The sequence below is a fragment of the Kwoniella shivajii genome, chromosome 9 (assembly GCF_035658355.1).
Source record: "Kwoniella shivajii chromosome 9, complete sequence".
Classification (NCBI taxonomy): domain Eukaryota; kingdom Fungi; phylum Basidiomycota; class Tremellomycetes; order Tremellales; family Cryptococcaceae; genus Kwoniella; species Kwoniella shivajii.
The window spans coordinates 1045244-1064168 of record NC_085916.1 but is presented as its reverse complement, the minus strand read 5'-3'; the positions used below and the strand labels follow the sequence as shown (position 1 = coordinate 1064168).

The 18925-nt window shown below is 44.8% G+C and overlaps 5 protein-coding genes across 5 annotated transcripts; 1 reads left to right on the top strand and 4 right to left on the bottom strand.

Annotated features, from left to right (window-relative positions):
- Positions 1–985: 985 nt before the first annotated feature.
- On the bottom strand, positions 986–3484 carry IL334_006722 (uncharacterized protein; the record flags this gene model as incomplete). Its single annotated transcript, XM_062938420.1, has 1 exon — positions 986–3484. The coding sequence occupies one exon, from the start codon at positions 3482–3484 to the stop codon at positions 986–988; it is 2499 nt and encodes an 832-aa protein (XP_062794471.1).
- Positions 3485–4273: 789 nt separating this feature from the next.
- IL334_006721 (uncharacterized protein) lies at positions 4274–8472 on the bottom strand (the record flags this gene model as incomplete). Its single annotated transcript, XM_062938419.1, has 9 exons — positions 4274–4534; positions 4608–4967; positions 5028–5345; positions 5405–5668; positions 5741–6016; positions 6078–6458; positions 6515–7459; positions 7509–7888; positions 7962–8472. The coding sequence occupies 9 exons, from the start codon at positions 8470–8472 to the stop codon at positions 4274–4276; spliced, it is 3696 nt and encodes a 1231-aa protein (XP_062794470.1).
- Positions 8473–8905: 433 nt separating this feature from the next.
- Positions 8906–11017, top strand: IL334_006720 (26S protease regulatory subunit 7; the record flags this gene model as incomplete). The annotated part of the gene is made up of 13 exons (XM_062938418.1): positions 8906–8919; positions 8975–8988; positions 9050–9091; positions 9145–9182; positions 9241–9442; positions 9523–9688; positions 9741–9813; positions 9872–9967; positions 10020–10146; positions 10207–10456; positions 10526–10639; positions 10697–10787; positions 10889–11017. The coding sequence occupies 13 exons, from the start codon at positions 8906–8908 to the stop codon at positions 11015–11017; spliced, it is 1356 nt and encodes a 451-aa protein (XP_062794469.1).
- A 370-nt stretch (positions 11018–11387) lies between these two features.
- IL334_006719 (uncharacterized protein) lies at positions 11388–14855 on the bottom strand (the record flags this gene model as incomplete). The annotated part of the gene is made up of 3 exons (XM_062938417.1): positions 11388–11448; positions 11513–13906; positions 13969–14855. 3 exons carry the CDS (start codon positions 14853–14855, stop codon positions 11388–11390), a joined length of 3342 nt encoding a protein of 1113 aa, XP_062794468.1.
- A 1214-nt stretch (positions 14856–16069) lies between these two features.
- On the bottom strand, positions 16070–18315 carry IL334_006718 (uncharacterized protein; the record flags this gene model as incomplete). The annotated part of the gene is made up of 9 exons (XM_062938416.1): positions 16070–16605; positions 16653–16774; positions 16902–17144; positions 17204–17232; positions 17296–17360; positions 17437–17518; positions 17576–17931; positions 17991–18117; positions 18181–18315. 9 exons carry the CDS (start codon positions 18313–18315, stop codon positions 16070–16072), a joined length of 1695 nt encoding a protein of 564 aa, XP_062794467.1.
- Positions 18316–18925: the final 610 nt, after the last annotated feature.

The window sequence follows — 18925 nt, the reverse complement described above, 5'->3', positions numbered from 1 at the left end:
TCCATTAGCTGTTCGAATGTTTTTTATGTTCGTCTGCAAGGAAAGGAGGGATACCAGGGAACATTAACTCCCAATCTTCTTCGCTGCCTCATCTCTTTCCTTAGCAATGCAGGTCAGCAAGGGCAGGACTGGATGAACACCTCGTCAGTCGAGGACATAAAGCTTGAAGTACTAGTGATGCATTCCGGATCATCGAAAAACAACTGTGACGCAACTTCGTGCGGCGTTTTTGTCAACAGATCATTTACTCAATCCTTGATCATTTTTGATCTTGTTTCATTTTTTTGTGATCTGTATGTAATCAAAAAAAGTGGAGATTTTTCAGAAGTTGAGAAGAAACAATGTTGTTCAGGATTGAACCTGCTGACCACTAATATGGGTTTCGAAAACCGATTGAATAACCAATATCGCCCAATTGATATTGTCGACTTTAGACTGCTTGAACCCTTCGTTTTCGGTGGTTTGGACTCAGGCGATGAAATTTATTTAGCGGCTAATTTGGTGGTTGCGCGAAAACCATATACTGACCTTGCCAATCCATCTACCTCAAACCGTTTTTTTTTTGACTTCCCAACGACGAGTGTGGATGCTAATGTCAAAGAAGTGCGCTGAAAATTTCGATCATCTAAGCGAGGACGTTTTTGCCGCTACAAGATTCTCGCCTTCTGCTCGCCAACCCCCTATTTATTCCAATGGCCAATGCCCACCTTTGGCTTGGAAAGGCAGCGATATCAACATCGTGAGCCAAACAGTACAGTCGAGGGTCAAACAAGGTAAGGAAGCATAATAACCACCGGCAGACCCTTGGGATTGCTCGGAAGCATGGGTTTTATACTACTAAGGAAGTCATACCTTTCTAAGAATTGAACTAAAAGTATACACACATTTGCATTTTATTTACACATCTTCTCACACGATATTTATTGATAAACGAATACCAAGACTCTCTTTTACATATCAGTCGCCGACTCGCTTTGCCAAAGGTTCAAGATTGACCTCTCGTCGATCTTCCTCTAGATCTACTTCTACCTGATCTACCTCTTTCTTCTTGATGGATTATTCTGCCCTTTTCTTCGTGAACCATATCCAACTCTCTTCCATACGAGTACCGTTCGTGTTGTTGCTGCAACTGATGACTTTGAGTTTCCCAAACTGGAGAATCCCTCGTTCTACTTGTACTTCTTCCTCCCCTGTTTACAGATGGCGAGTGGCTTGATCGTGATGATCGAGAAGTTGATAGATCCCTCGATGAAGGTGAAGCTGGAATAGCTATGGGAATAGGGATGTGAGAATGTGTGGCTGACAATGAGCCAAAAGGTGTTGGGAAAGAAGGTGCTGACTGGGGTTGTAACCTAGATCTACTATGTGATTGTGATCTGGATTTCGAATATCCGGGTATAGGTAATCCTGTTATAGCTATTTCACCAGATTGTCTGGTATATGGTAATCCCGAGATGTTTCCATTTTGAAAGAAGTTATTACTATTAGATTCACCTCGTCGAGTCGTTCTTCCTCGAATGGTGTCTACAGCTTCTAATGACTTGACTAAGTCAGGTGCATCTAAAGTGAACATTGGTCGATGCCCACTGCTTCTGGACCTCGACGCACTTGCAGATCTGGATCTGGGATCTCTTGGATTGTTCGCTCTTTCAGGTAGATTAGCCGGATTGGAAATGAAAATATCATGTCGATCTTCATTGAGGAAGGGTTTGGCATGATTATATAGTCGATCTCTCGAAGCAGAACCTGACGAGGCAGACGAATGTTTTCTGGTACGACCTCTACCAAACGGTGATCCACTGATAGATAAAGGTTGAGCATTTCCATCTCGCCGTAATGGGTCGAAAAGACTTTCTCCGATATTCATTCTCGCTCTCGAGCGACTCCTTGATTTGCTTCTCGATTTGACTTCCGCCCAACCTGATATGGCATCACTATCTTTCACTCTCTTGACGGTCCAGCGTGTCTCCTTGTTTCCATCTAAACAACCATGTAGACATTCAGACCATTCTCTTCCCAAAAAAGGGGGTTCTTCCCATGACCCCCTGAGGATCTTCATTTGTAATCTAGGATCGAAGGCGTCGACAAAGGGTAATCGACCTGTGAGCAGAGCGTGCAGAATGATACCCAATGCCCAGATATCTTGAGCAAGGGAAGGTCCGGCTGGGGGAGCGCAGAGTAATTCAGGTGGAGCATAGGGCAGGGAGGCTGATGGGAACGGCTGCGTGGGATGAGGAGTAATACTTTCAGACAAAGCGTGTTCGTTTGGACGATGATGTGCTCTCGATGATGGAAGAGGTGATGGCATTCTCGGTCCTCTATGATATCCAGACGGCAAAGTGGAATGTCTTCCCATAGGACTGAGGCCAGGTGCCAGTGGTGGTGGGATAGTTGGTACCGCTAAGTTACCTTCGATCTTCTGTGCCATGTAAAAATCCGCCACCATAACATTCCCCGAGTGATCCACCAAGAAGTTATCTAATTTCAAATCTCCATGTAAGATACCTCCTTCAAATCCGTTATACCCTTCATGTAGGACTTGGACTGCCGCTACCACACCGGGAAACCATTTTCGAGCCGTTTTGTCTGATCCACCTTCTCTCTGTAGGACATCTAATAAAGATCCACCAGGCATATATGGCGTGAAGAGAAAGGTTGCAAAGGGTGTTCTATGCATTTCAGTCAGAGGGAGTAGACTCGGATGTCGAGGTAAAGTTTGCCAAATCCTGATTTCATCTTCGAATTTCTCCAGAGATCCAGATCTGTCTGATAGATCATCCCGTTTAACAATCTTACAGGCTAACACCTCGCCCGTGGTGATATGAGTAGCTTTGCGTACAGTAGAGAATCCACCTCTTCCTATAACTTTACCCAAAGTATAATCTGATACTCTTGCTCCCTGAGCGTCCGGTGCGAGGTTCTGGGGTGGACGGAGGGACATTGACGATGAGAAATGAGACAGGAAAGCTGATGCAGGAGAGAATGCACTGGACGATAAGTCCGAAGGGGAAGGTGAGGGAGGTCCGGAAGGTCCAGGATCAGACATGAAAGCTGGAGAAGAAGGAGCTATTTCTGATGAATGCGCCGAAGGTATACCACCGGTTGAAGCTGGAGCTTGTACAGCATGGTGGGAAAATAATGGATGTCTTGATGCTAATGGTGGTGAGAAAACTTGAGGAGAAGTTGAAGTAAGATTCGAAGCTGCAATACCGAAACTGACAGGTTCTCTACCACCGAAGACTCCTGCCGTTCTGAGACTGGTCGCTCTTCTCAAGTCTGAATTACTGGAAGGCCCTGCTCCATTCTGATCAACTCCATAGCCTAAGGCTGCAATCCCTTCTTCAGACAATCCAATGTCAATACCTCCATCATAACTCGTTGATCTCGGTGCGTTCAATCGTTGTATCCAAGCAGCAGCAGGTGATTGTCGATTCGCAGTCAATGACTCTGGTTTGGGTGAAGGAGTGAAAGATGCTTGCAGCATCCTGAATGTGCGAATAAAGATCAGTCAAGAGTCCGTTTCACTTGATCGACACAATAAGGATGGGAACTTCCCCCGATGCTAGCATCAGAGGGACCTTGCGCCCATATAGACACGATGATATGTGTCCGCGGTAAGAAGCAATTTCATAGAGACTTACGAAAGACCCGATGCTGCAGACTACCTTTTGTTTACAAACGTTTCTATGGTTGGTTATAGCCGGTGATATATCGTTTATATCGACTTGACTCGCTCTCCTCAAAGGAGTTTCGAGATGACAGTACGAATAGCTTCCACGATGATGTAAGAATGTAAAAGAAGGACTGTGTATCTTGAGACGATGGGATGATTATTGTAAAAGTGTCAAGATATTGAATAGGGTGTTGTTCCGTGCCGTTTGATGATTTTGCTTCTTTTGGGATTGGAAAAAAACCGGCTAAAAAAGGTGTCAATAAACGCCCGGGAACATTCAACTTATCCGCTCTCAACGGGAACATGTACAATGTACAACCTCATGCACAGTACTGCAAGCGATGGTGCAGTGGTAGCGAACTGTTCGAGAATGCGTGACATCGCTCACAGGCTAGCAATACAGCAGTGATCCCATCAGAGGAGAGTGCATTGATTGGGTTAATCTAGTTCTGAGTTCACCGGTCAGGTGATTTGGTCAGGATCAAAGGGTAACATGAGTAAGCGCCACGAAAAAGCGAGTCTGCAAGAGGGGAACAAGTTAACATTATTGTATGAAATGTAACACCAGTAATACGACAAAAATAGGTTGCGCATCCATCCTTATTCCGCATCAACGTAATCTCCGTCATCTTCATCGTCGTCGATGACAATGACAGGTTGATTGTCTGGGTCATCATATGCTTCAGCATCGTCATCGATTTCAACAGGACGACTCTGACTTCCGCTTGGAGCTTCTAATTCGTCTAATTCGTCAATCTCTATGTCTGCACCCGTGACTTCTTTTCCCGTGGCGTAGCTGTCAATCCGAGTACAATATTCTCTATAGTGTTGAGAATAAGCAGCGGCTGTACGATGGGGGTACTAAAGCGAAAACACGATCATGAGCTCGAGACAACTCGTATATGATAGAAACGGACGGGGAACCCCAACCTACTTGAGCAGCAAACGATATCCAAGCTTCGACAGACCTCGACCTGAAAGTTGGCTGCCCAACGAGATGTTTCGACTTGTATTCCGAGATGTACTTTGCCATTTGTTTCTCTTCCGCGATTGTATATTGATTTTGTTTGATTTTACGCTTGACAGGGATATGGCTAGATAATACCGTATTTCTGTCGAGTATAGACCCAGTCTCGGAGGGGGTCTTGTCTCCTGTGGATAGAAGATCCTGTTCAGCATACGCCTTAGCTGCAACGGTGCTTCGTAGTGACGATATGATGTTCTCATATTTGCCTTTTCGCTGCAACCAATGAGTCCATTGTAATCGCCAAGTTGACCGAGCATATACTCCGAGCTGATTCGGAAGATCAGATTTCTATCTAAACGACCTTGCGATATAAGAAGACAGACTCACCTCGGTCTTCAGCATTAGCCCGATCTCGATGAACGTTAATTTCCTGTCGATGAAATCTTGTTCCCTGTCTTTGAAAATGCGAGCCATTTCCTCCGGCGTCAATGATCCAGGACCTTTATCACCAGGCTCATCTATTATCTCGGAATAAGCTGATTTGGATGGAGACGTCGTTGTGCGTTTGGTGGAGCCTGTTGCGGATGAACCTCGCCTGGTAACCCTAGGAACAGTTGCTGAAGAGTTAGAAGGCTTGAAGCGACCCGTTTTCCTTTGCCACTCGGAATACATTATAGCCCACGTTGCATTATGGTAGTCCCCATACTGGAAAACAACACAAATTCAGTGCTAAATCTACGATATCAAGATGAATGATTACACACCTTTGATGCGAGAAATCTACCTATATTGCTTGTAGATGTTGAGCCAGCTTGTTTGACATCCGGGCTTGAGAAAATCATATCCAGCACTTCATTACTGTATTTTCCCTTCTGTGGTGACTGAGCTATAGTGGTAGAAGATGAAGAAGCCGTGGGAAGGACGACTGCGGGTTGATCGCGATGAGATTGTGAGGGCGCAAATCGACCAGTCTTGTTTTCCCAATAGGTCAGCATCCGTTTCCAATTTCTCGCATCATATTGGGGATACTACAAACAATCAAATCATCAGCACAGCGATAAGCGATTCCTTGACTCGGTATGCGTGAGCATTCATCGTACTGTTTTAGCTAATAACAACGCGAATGCCGAGTAATCCTTCCCGTTCCTTGTCTCGGACTCGGATTGTAAGATCTCTGCTACCTTTTCGGAAGACAGACTCCCATGTTCTACGATAACTTTCTCAGCAGGGGCTTTGGGGTTGGGACTGTGTGTAGTCTCTTCTCGTGATATACGTCGCCGTTTCGTTGGTGAAGCGCTTATACTGTGGAAACGTCCCTGGTTTCTCTCCCAATCTCGGTACAGATTACGCCACGTTCTTTCAACATATGTCCCGTACTGCATGAGACACAGTATCAGCCATCGTCACCCTCATCCTCCACCACATTGCAACACTCACTTTCGATACCAGGAAAGCACTCAAAGCTTTCAACGTTCCTCCATGTTCCAGCATTTTCGCTTCTCTCTCGAATATTTCTGAAACCTCTTCTGGTTGCAATAACTGTTCATAAAGGGCGGGTCGAATAGATTCAGGTTGAACTTTAATTACGGGTTTCTCGTCACGTTCATTGGAGGGTGGCGCACCATGGATCACTATGTAATCGTTTTCGGGTAATTTCTTACCTTGATCCACTGATTTTATTGCCCACGAGATATTCATGAACCAAATCCCTTGCTTAGTAAGACTTGGAACTATGGAAGTCCATTGTGAATGTTTGTAGTTGTGTATCAAAACGTGAGTCGAATCTTCGTATACCGTTGCTAGTTCCGCACCAGCAGCCTATTAGCCACCAACGTCAGCAAAGCCTCAACACGAAGATGAGGTGAACAACATACCTTAATCTTCCCTATTAGCGAAATTCGCTCAGGATAAGAAGTATCTACCCAAAACTTCAATCCAGAAAATAAATTCGCAGGATCTGAAAATTCTTCCTCTTCCGAAAAGTCCTCCATATCTTGTCCCGCGACTTCGTTTTGAGCATAATTGGACGGACCCGCCTCATTCGCTTCCTGATCCCAAGCCCAAGTTGCAGCTTCCGTTGCATCCAAATTGACAGCATAGCCTGACATGACATGGTTAAGGGTGTCAGAAGGCTCGGCGAGAATATGTTCAGGCTCTACGTCGATTTCATGTATTCCATCTGCAGATGGAGTAGCGCTTTTTGCAACTTTTACGGTCGGTACTTTAGGCATTGTCGCAGTGGATTCAACCGCGGAATCGTGATCTGGTACTTCGTCCAAGCTCATCGTCTCGTTAGGTGCTATGGCAGCTACAACATCATCTTCTTCCAATGCTTCATCCCCTCCAGGGTCAATATCCATGTCATCCCCTTCGTCAGGCATTACATCATCGGCTGAGCCGTGCTGAGCTTCATGACCGCCATTATGCAGATTCGGTTGCATGGTAGTTGCCTGAGCCTCATCTTGCTCTGGGAGATCGTCATTCGGACCATCTTCATTCGATTTGTCGGTGATGATATGCAGGTCAACAGGTGGTCCTCCAGCTCTACATCCACTCCAACCATCGGCTTGGCCTAGAAACCTTCCAGCTTTCAAACAGTCATCTATCCACCAATCTTTCAAGATCACTTTTCTCTGCCATAAATCTTGATTCGACTCTGACCCTGCCTGATGTCGTTTCTGCTTGAATCTTTCGAGATCACGAGGCTTGAGCCAATCGGGATGACAGTACATGTCAAATATATATGTGCTAGCTGGTGATATTATCAGTAGTTGAGTGAGATCGTCAATGTGTTCAGCGGAAATCTGACCCCCCTCATTCTACATCATATCGTCAGCTAGAAAATCAATGTTTAGAAGATTAATGCACCTCTATTTTTCGGATCATGCTAACTCTATCCTTGAGTGCTGGGTCTACCCATATATCGAGCGGATCCTCTTTTTCCTCATTGAAGAATATCCCATATCCATCGTTATCATAGGAAGTCCCTCCAACAGGATATTGAACATGGTATACGTGAGGAGTGGAAGGTCCAGCTTCTGGCTGAATATCGACTTCATTGGTCATTGGGGTGTTTAAAGAGGAGCCAACGTCTGCTATAGTCTCATGTTGCACCTTTTCAGGTCTAGGGCCATACTCAATTCGCTCTTCCTCTTCATCATTTGAGTACGCAGATACAGGTTCAGGTTCGTTAACGATGTCGGTCACGTCATCACCGTCGTGGTCCGAATTCGGGGGCCCTATGGCATCTTGACAACGTCCAAGTCAGCTATGTCAGCATATAGTATGCTCATAATACCAAGGAGGCTTTGATGAACTCACTCTGCTCCATCTCGGCCAATAGCTCATCGAGGTCGGACTCAGAACCGCCGTGACTGACCAACTGTCTTGATTGCTTTTTGCCTTTCCCTTTGTCCTTCTGTAAAGATGTGGTCTTTCTTTGTTTCTTTGGCTTTGCAGCTTTCCTTAGTGATGCTCTTTGCTTCTTTAGTCTCTCCTTCTCCTTTTCAGCTTCACTTTTGAATGCACCTGCGTAGAACTCTGCTTTCTTCCGTCTCTCTTTTTGTTTTTTCAGAATCGCAGTCTTGCTTAACGGTTTAAGTGGAAGAGTTACCACTGGCTTCCTTCGCTTCTTGACGGTGGCTCTCACGGGAACGCTATTTGCTCCACTTCCTACAGGCAGATCGACATGTCTACTGGATGAAGCGGAAGGAGCAGAAGTCACCCTAAAATCGTCCTTGGCAATGGACGTGAAGTTGCTCAATCTGCTTGGATGTATAGCAAGAGGTACCGCAGTTGATGGGTGGTTATTACCGTTTCCGTTGTCTGACATCAAGCTGAATGGCAAGTTGGTACTCAACAGTAGTGTGAAAGGACAGAACGTTGGGCTTATGTGTGCATCGTTTGTTGTTGGAGAAAGACGAGTGAATCTGAAAGGCACCTTCGCGCTGCGGGGCACCAATTCCGGAACTAGCGGCGTTATTCTGTATGGGATTGTGGTGCACTTGCCGTGTGGCAGTTGGTAATGATTATCTGGGGGCCCAATTCTTCGTTTATACAAAGTCGCGACTGAACGAGGTAAGGACTTGTCATCGTTGGTGTAGCGTTTAACGTCGGTGATTCATCTTCCATTACATTTCTTTGGTCAAATAGACATTCACACTGGCAACCTACTAGCATACCAACCATTACAGACTATAAAAGCAACGTGACAAATATTGCCATAGACGCTAAAAGAGGAATCTGTAGGAACCAAAGTTATCACAATGGCACCAAAGGAGTGAGTATCGTCTCACAATCCGACGGTCGTCCGCTAACTCCTCTGAACTAAACAGGGATTGGGAGAAGTGTAAGTACACCAACACGATTCATTTCGCCCGGACTGGATCTTGCTGACATGTGACCTGTAGACGAAAAGAAGACCGGAGATGAAAAGGAAGAGAAGATAGTTGGTGAGCAAAATTTCATCTCTAAGCAGTAGTCCCAGATGCTGACTTAAACACAGCGCTGGATGAATCCGATATCCAGATATTGAAAACCTATGTAAGCTGTCTGGTGTAGCTTTGTCATTCACATTAGCTTACATCTTCCTTTCAAACAGGGTCAAGGACCATATTCTCTCGCCTTGAAGAAGATTGAATCAGAACTCAAGGAGATTCAAAAGCGGGTGAATGAGAAGATGGGTGTTAGGGAGTCCGATACTGGATTGGCATCAGCAAATCTGTGGGATGTAGCTGCGGATAAACAGAGACAAGGTCAAAGACCTCTACAAGTAGCTAGATGTCAAACGATCATCAAAGCAAGTAAGTGGCTCTCAAATCAAACACAATCTGGGTGGCAAGTATTTCTATTTACTAATACACCTTTTCACTCTTCCTTATAGCTAATCCAACACCGGAAGGTCAAGCTCTCAATCCTCAAGATGGTGCAGGAGCTGGTAATCCTGAAGGAGACAAATATGTTATATCGATCAAACAAGTTGCTAAATTCGTTGTTGGATTGGGTGAACAAGTAGCTCCCACCGATGTTGAAGAGGGTATGCGAGTTGGGTGAGTGACTTTTTCCGCCAATCTCTGAATAGTATAGCTGACTTTACCGCAGTGTTGACCATACCAATTACAAAATCATGATTCCCTTACCGCCCAAGATCGATCCATCAGTAACAATGATGCAGGTACGTGATATTCGGAAATTTGTCTTCCGTCCCCTTTGCTGACGATCTCAATCCTCAGGTCGAAGAAAGGCCGTCAGTAACGTACGCAGATGTTGGAGGATGCAAGGAGCAGATTGAGAAATTGAGAGAGGTTGTAGAGCTCCCATTATTAGAAGTGAGTCTTGCTCAACGAAACTTGCATAAACATTGCTAATCTCCATCCACAGCCTGAACGATTTGCCAATCTCGGTATTGAGCCTCCCAAAGGTGTATTACTTTATGGTCCTCCGGGTACCGGAAAGACTTTATGTGCTCGAGCCGTTGCCAACAGAACAGACAGTACTTTCATCCGAGGTTAGTTGCAATGTTGCATTTTAGACGGCGTTTGCTGACATATCACCATCTTCTCCTTAGTTATCGGTTCTGAACTGGTACAAAAATATATCGGTGAAGGTGCTCGAATGGTTAGAGAATTGTTCGAAATGGCGCGATCGAAGAAAGCATGTATCATCTTCTTTGATGAGATCGATGCCGTCGGAGGAGCGAGATTCGATGATGGTGCTGGAGGTGATAATGAGGTTCAAAGAACTATGTTGGAGTTGATCAATCAATTGGACGGTTTCGATGCCAGAGGAAACATCAAAGTTATTATGGCCACCAATAGGTGAGTGTCGCATCTATCCAATATTCTCCGCTTGTAAGTGGATAAGCTCATATTCGTAACACTCTGTAGACCCGATACCCTTGATCCTGCCCTTTTAAGACCTGGTCGACTGGATCGAAAAGTAGAATTCAGTTTACCGGACAATGAAGGAAGAAGTCACATTCTCAAGATTCATGGAAAGAGGTGAGCCAAAGCCTAACCAATGATGCTCATGGAACGCTGACGACTTTCGATATTCAGTATGAGTGTGGAGAGGGATATCCGATATGATTTGATCGCTCGACTGTGTCCTAACGCTACCGGTGCGGAATTAAAATCTGTCGCTACTGAGGTGAGTCTTCAATCCCCCTCAACAACCAAGCTGTCTTCGGCGATTCACGGAAAGGCCTTAGAACATTGCCGTGACATTCTTGCTGATCTCACAACTCACAGGCCGGAATGTTCGCCATCCGAGCGAGAAGGAAGGTAGCTACCGAGCGTGATTTCCTCGACGCTGTCGAAAAGGTCATCCGACAAGGTACCAAATTCTCGAGTACCGCATTGTACGCCCAATATAACTGATTGCGTGTATTTGACCTTTGTTCGAGACTCTTTTTGGCGTTATTTACAACAGCAGTTTAGATGAAGCATGCATCATGAATAGAATCATTGAAAGCGGGAGCAATCGCTCATTTCGCTTTACCTGTGATTACTGAAACTCATATTTGTACATTTTGCATATTCTTTTCTACGAGAAGTACGGAAAGAGTGTCCACATGATCGTCATTAATGATCTTTATCTTTCGTTCGTACGGAATTGCCCAAAAAGCAAAATACCTAACCGGAAACAATCATTATACAGAATATTAAAACGAGTTCAGAGTTCAAAAATCATTTCTACTTTTTATTATGCAACTGCACGTTTGCCCATTTTTGTTTTTTTCTATTGGAATTACAAGGCATGAGGTGAGCCTTCAAGAGCGAATTGAGGTGATCTCATCCGATCTGATACCCTTCAGAACCGAAAAAGTATCAGCTTGGAGGTTCTATATGTTGGAAAAATAAGAGGAAGCTTACTCGATGGTGATTCTTCCAACTTCTCGTTCTTGGGGTGGTTCATAACCGAAACTCATTGGGTCGCTCCTTCTGTTATCTCTAGGTAATCTCTCGATAATTCTGATCACCGTTACGTCTCCTGAAACTCTCAATGGTGGTACACCCCAAAGTTCCAATTCTCTAGCATCAAAATGTAACCAAGTTGGAAGAGCACCTCCACCTTCCACTTCCGCTCTGTACGTCGAAGGTGGGCCAGAAGACCAAGTGGCTGCTGACAGCGATACTGTTGGTGGTGGGTTAATTTGAGGATGTATTGAGAAAGTTTCATTGGCGATGGCAGCAACTCTTCCATCGTTTGCTCCGCTTGCATGACCCGATTGAGGTCTCATCATAGCTGTAGTTGCACCTGCTGAACCTGTGTTCGTTCTTCGATGCCTCATGAAACTTCCTACTTGAGGTAACGCAGGTGATAGAGGCGTAGGACCCTGTCTAGTGGGTATCACCTTTATTGTTGACGCTCTAGCAGTGGCTTCGGATGGTACAGCGGAAGTACGTTGACTTGTATAACCTTCACTTTCCGCTTCACCATTTTGCGATCCGAAGTAGATTGCTGCAGCAGGATAACCTAATCCAGGGTTGTTTCTTTCTGTTTCACTTATACTAGGAGCGTAAATTGTTGATCTCCTTGCTGCATCATCTGCATCATCGAACATACCACTTATCCTTTGGTCTTCGGGAATAGCTTCTCTTGATTGTTCTGAGGGTGGCATACCTAATTCACCCGTACCATGTCTTGATCTGCTTTCTTTCAATCTAGGATGACTCCTTGAATCTTGCCTTTGTGGCCGTCGAGTCTCGAATGATTGTCTTTCGGCCATTGCTACAACTGCAGGCCCTTCCACTGAAAACCCGTCCTCGTCATCTGTATCATTTGCTTTGAATTGACCTGATTCACCAAATCTGTTCAGTCCACTTGGTCCAGCCGGTAGAGATGATCCAGAATTGAACATCGATCCGGATGCCATCATTGAGTTTGACGTACCGAAGCCTGATCCAGAACCGGATCCTGATGAATCAAAGTTCGATCCACTTTGCAGGCTGTCCCTTTGATGTCCTTCTTGAGAAGAGTGGAATTCACTGAAACTGGCTTGCGAACCTACATCATCCAAATCTACCATTCTAGCTAAAACACTTGGATTTTGATGTCGAGGGTAACGAGGTGTGAAATTTGGTCTTGGTCTCGGTATGGAAGAAGCTGTTGAAATTCTATTACCACCTACTGCACCTAGAGAAGCGACTTCATCATCACCTTCACCTGAAGACCAATGGAAAGATTCTTGTGATTGCCAGCTTGCTCTTGACGATTCTGAAATGAATGATTGAGTGAATGAACTTGCATCTTGTGAAGGTCGATTTACAGGTTCGTGGACTCCAATAACATCGGGATAACCAATGAAACTTCTTGAATCACTTTGAATTTGAGGCGAAAGAATAGCTGGTTTTTCGTTCTCGAGGTGTTCTTTAGCACCCCATCCAAATATCCCTTTCAAACCATCCATACGGGTAGGTCTATCTTGAACCATAGTGGCATCGGTACTCAAAGAGGCAGGACTGAGTGGCATATTTTTCTCGTGAGGTACGGATTCACTACCTGATCGTAAGTTGAGACCCGAGAATCTAGCAATTTCTCCGAGTAAGTTTCTAGGTGGATCAAGACTTCCTGATCTTCTAAATGGGTCTTGTACGTTTACCGGGGAAGTCGCCACAAAAGAATCGTTATCATCATCCCTCTTGTTTTCTTGACCTGTCTTGTTCTTTCTCCTTCGACAACAGCAGAAAAACAGGATCAAGAGAAGTGTCACTAATAACAGGAGACCAAGACATACTCCCATAGCGATCTTGGCACCTTTAGAGATTCCACCATTGCCGCTGGAACCACCTGATGTCGAAGTGGGTACAGCAGCAGTTCCGGTATGACTTGTTGTTTGAGATACCTGAGGTATATTTACGTTTAGTGTGGAAGTCGCTACTAACGAATTGAGAGCAGCTTGGAATACGACGTCGACCTTGTTGTAATCCATTGTAGTAGGTGCTGTTCCGTACAATGACATGTTCTTCGGGTTGAAAGTCAACCAGCTAGCAGCGTCCGAAGGGTTGACAGAAGCATTGACTGTGGCTGACTTGTCGAGAACGTATGATGAAAGGTCGAAGCTGAAAGTTTCTCCAAGGGTGGCCGTTGCATTGGGAAGAGCGTAAGCGGAGAAGAAGTATGGAAGCACATCAATGCCCAACCAAGTCGTCAAATAGAATGTATTGGACGCATTGGTAGATTTGATATTGACCGGTACAGAAAGGGAGGAGAATGTTCCATTCTGGTACTGATCGGGAACAGTGCCAACAAGGCTACCATTGGAACTACCGTAATCAAGCTTCAGTAATGAATTACAAACGCGTCTGGACAGTCATCCTACACTTACCTATCAATTGATAACCAAGGGTAATCATTGCTAGCAAGGGTAAGTTGCACGTCTGAGGCATCTACTTCTGTTCCACCTAATGTAACCTTGCTCAAATCGATTTTGTCGTTCAAATGACTCTTTGCCATTGTCTGGGCATTTGTCAGATTCTGTCCCTTGACCATTTCGATAGCTTCTCCTTGTCCAACTTCGATGGTGAAACTAGTTTGAGCACCTGTATATCCCCAATAATCCGTTCCGGTAGCTACGACAGTGAAACTGCCTTCTGCTGGTGCTACACCGGTAAAAGTGAATGACTCATTGTTGAATGTCAACCATGATGGCAAACCGATACTACCTCGAGTATGGGCAGCATAATATAGCTGACCATTATTAGGGCTCGTTCTAGAAATTCGGAAGGTGTCGTATTGGAAACCGAGTGAGAATGACCAGTAAGGGGGAATGGTAACACCTGTACCGCCAGGCATTATAGTCGCTGATGATATGGCGTGAAGATTGGGTCGACTGATTTGGGTATAAAACGATTGATGTACTGCTGGGACAGAATAATTCGATACGATAAGTCTGAAAGCTGAGGCTATTGTACCACTTCCATCCGAAGCAGTCAACGTGACATCTTCTTCTCCTTCATCAGCCTCAGCAGGTGTGCCGTGAAAGGCAAGACTTGGAGAATCCCATGATAGCCATGATGGTAGTGTTGAAGTCGTATACGTGAGATTCGATGAAGAAGTGGAGTTGAACGTCGAAGGGAGTATCTCAAAGACAAATTCTTGGTCCACTCTGGCTACCGATGGTTGTTGTCGATTAAGAGGGAAGTTGAGGGTAGGTGTTGCTAAAGCCGATAGAGGTAGAGCCACGAGGCCGAGAATAGAAGGGAGGATGACCATAGGGAGGACACACCGGCCGAAAGAGGCCTATAGAATCAATTGCTAATGTATCGTTATTACTCCAAGTTTAAGCTTGAGCCGAGAAAGTGCAGTTGTTACACGTCTAGATGTGGGTTCGAAGAGAAAGGTTCAACGTCCCAGTCCAAACCTCTATGACCTTTAGATTTCTAATCTTCCAATCCGATATACTCTATCAAAGAGTAACTTTGTGTCCTGGATCTATTCTTCTACTTTGTCCAGGTTCAATTCAAACAATCAATGTTTCTTATTCGAGAAATCTTCGAGACTTCCTTGTGACCTTGTAATTGATAGAGATATCTTCGTCGAGCGATCCAGCGTAGACGAAGGTAATAAATAGGTTGATGAAAAAACGAGTGTTGTGTCGAAAGCGAAATGAGCGTCCAGAATCGGTACAGCCAAAAAGAATCAAATGAAATGAAGTTTAACAAGTCACAAGCGAGAATGAGAAAAAGGTGCAAGTGAAAGAAAGAAGATTGAATTTCCTTGATTCCTGATACGAAAATGGAACAAAGCTCACTTGCATCCTGTCACATCCACATTGCAACTGGTTGATCCGTACGTTACTATTTCGTTGTACGTAGGTACGCAGTATCAGCTTCGGCAACAGGAAAAATCAAGAAAAAAATCAGTGATCGCAGACGCGTGCAAGTTAATGTTATCCTACGTGATATCCTGGAAGAACACTCGTCAACAAATCCTGGAAATGAATCATCAGGCATTAGCTCAGGGTGAATAACGTGCGTTTTCTTTTGCCTTCTCTTTCAGAACCGGGAGAAGGGGGTTCTCTTCTAAAGTGACAATAAAGTGACAACAAAGTGACAAGGGCCAAGGGTGGGAAAGAAGATTAAAAACGCGAGAATTTTGAAAAATGGTAAAATGTGACAAAAGTAAAGGCAAACGCGTCCTGAGTAGGCCGTTTTGATCAATTGCCCTTGCCGAAATAACCTCTTTTGGGTATCTTGATTCAAGATGTCAATTCCGAAACGTAAGGGAAAATGTTAAGTTGAAGTCTACGATGTGACCTTTGAGCATTGTTCGGAGACGAACGTATCTATATACATTCAATAATGCATTTTATAAACAAGGTGAACAGAATATCAAACAATCAAGAACAGTCGTAAATAATATAATAACAAAGGGAAAGAAATGGTGGATATTCGTCACGTATTCTTCCGCTCAATTCATTCGGTCATTTAGACCCTCTTTTCGAATCGAACACTGAATAAACCAGGAGTCATAGTAAGATCCTCCACAGCTGAATCTAGCATTCTAGCCTTTATGCTCTGCATGGATTCACCTTCGTAAGCTGGAACTGGGTGAATCGTATACCTGCTGAGGACACTGGCGACGAAAGCTATCATCTCGACTTCGGCGAATCTTCGACCGATACATTGTCGAGGACCCATCGAGAATGCAACAAATGGAGTTTGAGCGTTGTTGAGACTTGCTCGAGCGTCATCACCGCTTAAATGTCGTCGAGGATTGAAGGTGTTGGCATCGGTCCAATGGAAAGGGTTCAATTGACTAGCAGGAGTGTCGACGTATACCAAAGAACCAGCTTTAACAAGATGTTCATGATTGATAACTTCACCTGCTTCGTTCCAAGTCGTGTAGGGCAACATGGTATCCTCCTTGGCAACCTTGAATAGTTGTCGGACGATATCGGTAAGTCGCATCGCTTCAAGACCAACAGCAAGGCATAAAGCCAATTTATGTACGTCTCGATAAGCTATGACCTTGATCAGCTTCTGTGACTAATTGGCAAGCATAACCTACAAGGTGCTTCATCGCCGCAAACTTCCTTGATCTCTTTGTAGCATTCATCTTGCCATGCGGGGTGAAGAGCGAGTTGCGCGAGGGTAAAAGCCAAAGTGTGTCCAGTAGTTTCATGACCAGCTCTGTGCAATTATGTCAACTTCAGTGATTCAAGTACTTGCCACCGATTACTCACAGCAGAAAGATGACTGAAGGGACGTCATTCGCAGATGAGCTGGTTAGCGTATCACAGGAAAACATGAAACCTACTCACACATGTTGCCAATGACTTCGTCTTCCTTCAGTCCGACTAGAGGGGCGCTCGATTCGGGACTTTGACGCGCTTCTTCCTCGGCGACAACTTGAGCATGGACCATCGCTCCAAGAAGATCTGTAGGAGGCTTGGATTTTTCACCAGCTTCTTTGAGAGTTGCAAGTTCTGCTCGTTTGTTTCGAGCCATTTCGTAGCAGTATCCAATAAATTCGCGTTGGGCTTGACCCATTCGTCGAAGTCTGTGCAAGGGACGGTCCATCAACGAACAGACTGCAACGGGATCGTAGGACACACTCACTCTTTGGTAGGAATAATGCGCATCAACCACTGGTATCGGAGCAACTCATCAGCTTAGCTAGCAGAAACAATCAGTCCAAGTAGCTGACTTACACCGGGAAGCATAAATTGATATAGGACAGTCCTGTCGATTATTTCGTAAGATTCAACGAACGACACTAAGGCGTTTAGTTGGTCAGCTTTCCCACTTCAATTCTGACATGATACATTGGATTAAACTCGAATAATACTCACTCTTCTCTCCGGATTTACTTCGAGGTGTGACCCAGGGAATGGTATGTCCAAACCCGACCTTTCCGATAACGATGTAAGTGACCTGGGACCTGCAGTCAGTTGTGATTTCTGTCAAGGCAGACTGCACGTTTCTACCCACTTTTATGGTACTCGCGCCCACATCCTTCATGACACCGCCATTGACCATGTCCTCTTGTTCTAACATGAGATCAACAGTCGCATCCATCTCTTCCCAAGCCTTCTTGAAGATCTCTTCACCAAAACAACCTCTGACGACCGATTTATGTCTTTTGTGTTCAGCACCATCGGCGACACTGATAATCTGCATACCAAATTTAGCGGAAGAAGTGTAGCGAGGCATGAACTCGGCTTTAGCGAAAGTAGAGGTTTTAGTGAAAACATGTTGAGCTGTGTAAGGGTTCGCGGTCCAATAGATTGCGCGATGTTGAGTAGCACAGGTATAAGCTAGAAGATCGGAGCGGGGTTTCTCAAATCCTGAGCCGCAAAAGTAGTTTAGAAAATCCGTTCAACTGTAAACCGAGGAGAGGACTTACGATCCCATTCAGGTCGAGAATAGTAATCCTTGATAGGCAAGATATATGGGATATGCGGGACCCGAGCTCGAAGACCTTGCTCGTAAGAGGGGAAGAAGGAGTGCTTGACAGGGAGGCCACGTACTTGCTAAACAATAGTAGAGGGGTAAGTATCAGTTTCTGATCCACAGATATCGGTAATAGTACTCACTCTCAGTATGCTGAGGTAGGAGAAAAGACCACTGAGGAGATAGTACGCTAACACACCTCCACCAAGACCCCAGAGATGAGGAACATATTTCTGGTATTCGAGAAAGACAGCCGGAATATTATGAAACCAGGTCATCTTTGGGATAGATTGATCAGTGAGCTTCGTGATATGGTTATTATGCTGAAATGTAAAGAAGGAGGGGCGGCTTTTTGGGGATTCTTTTAGCCAATCGACCAGTTCTTATATCGTTCGAAAATCCTCTTCCTACTCATATGGTCGGAAACAAGGGCTGTGGCTTAGCTCTTCATCGACGCCCTGAAGTGGGGACGAGCATCTTATCACCATCTCAACGCCATTGATCAATGCGTTTGTACCTGCACCAATATATACCCTACAGCTTTTCCCTGTCCTTGATGGTTCTTTTAGATGAATGGGAAAGTAATTGTGTGATGATATCGCTTACATGAAATTTTGAGTGGATAATAATCATCAACCATCAAGGTCATTAATGGGTAATGTGAATGAATCTATTCAACGGTCAGATTGTGTATCTGAATGCAATGTCATTAATTCCAGTACATTGACGGAAAGGATCTGCTCATTTGGATCAAGTCAAAACTTAGAAGACTAAAACGCTTGAGAAATTCTGCTAGTTGTTTCAGATATACATTACATCTCTCCCCCCAATCTCGGGCTCTCGAGCCGCAGAGAACAGAGAGAAAATGACATTCAGAAGTGTAGGTCC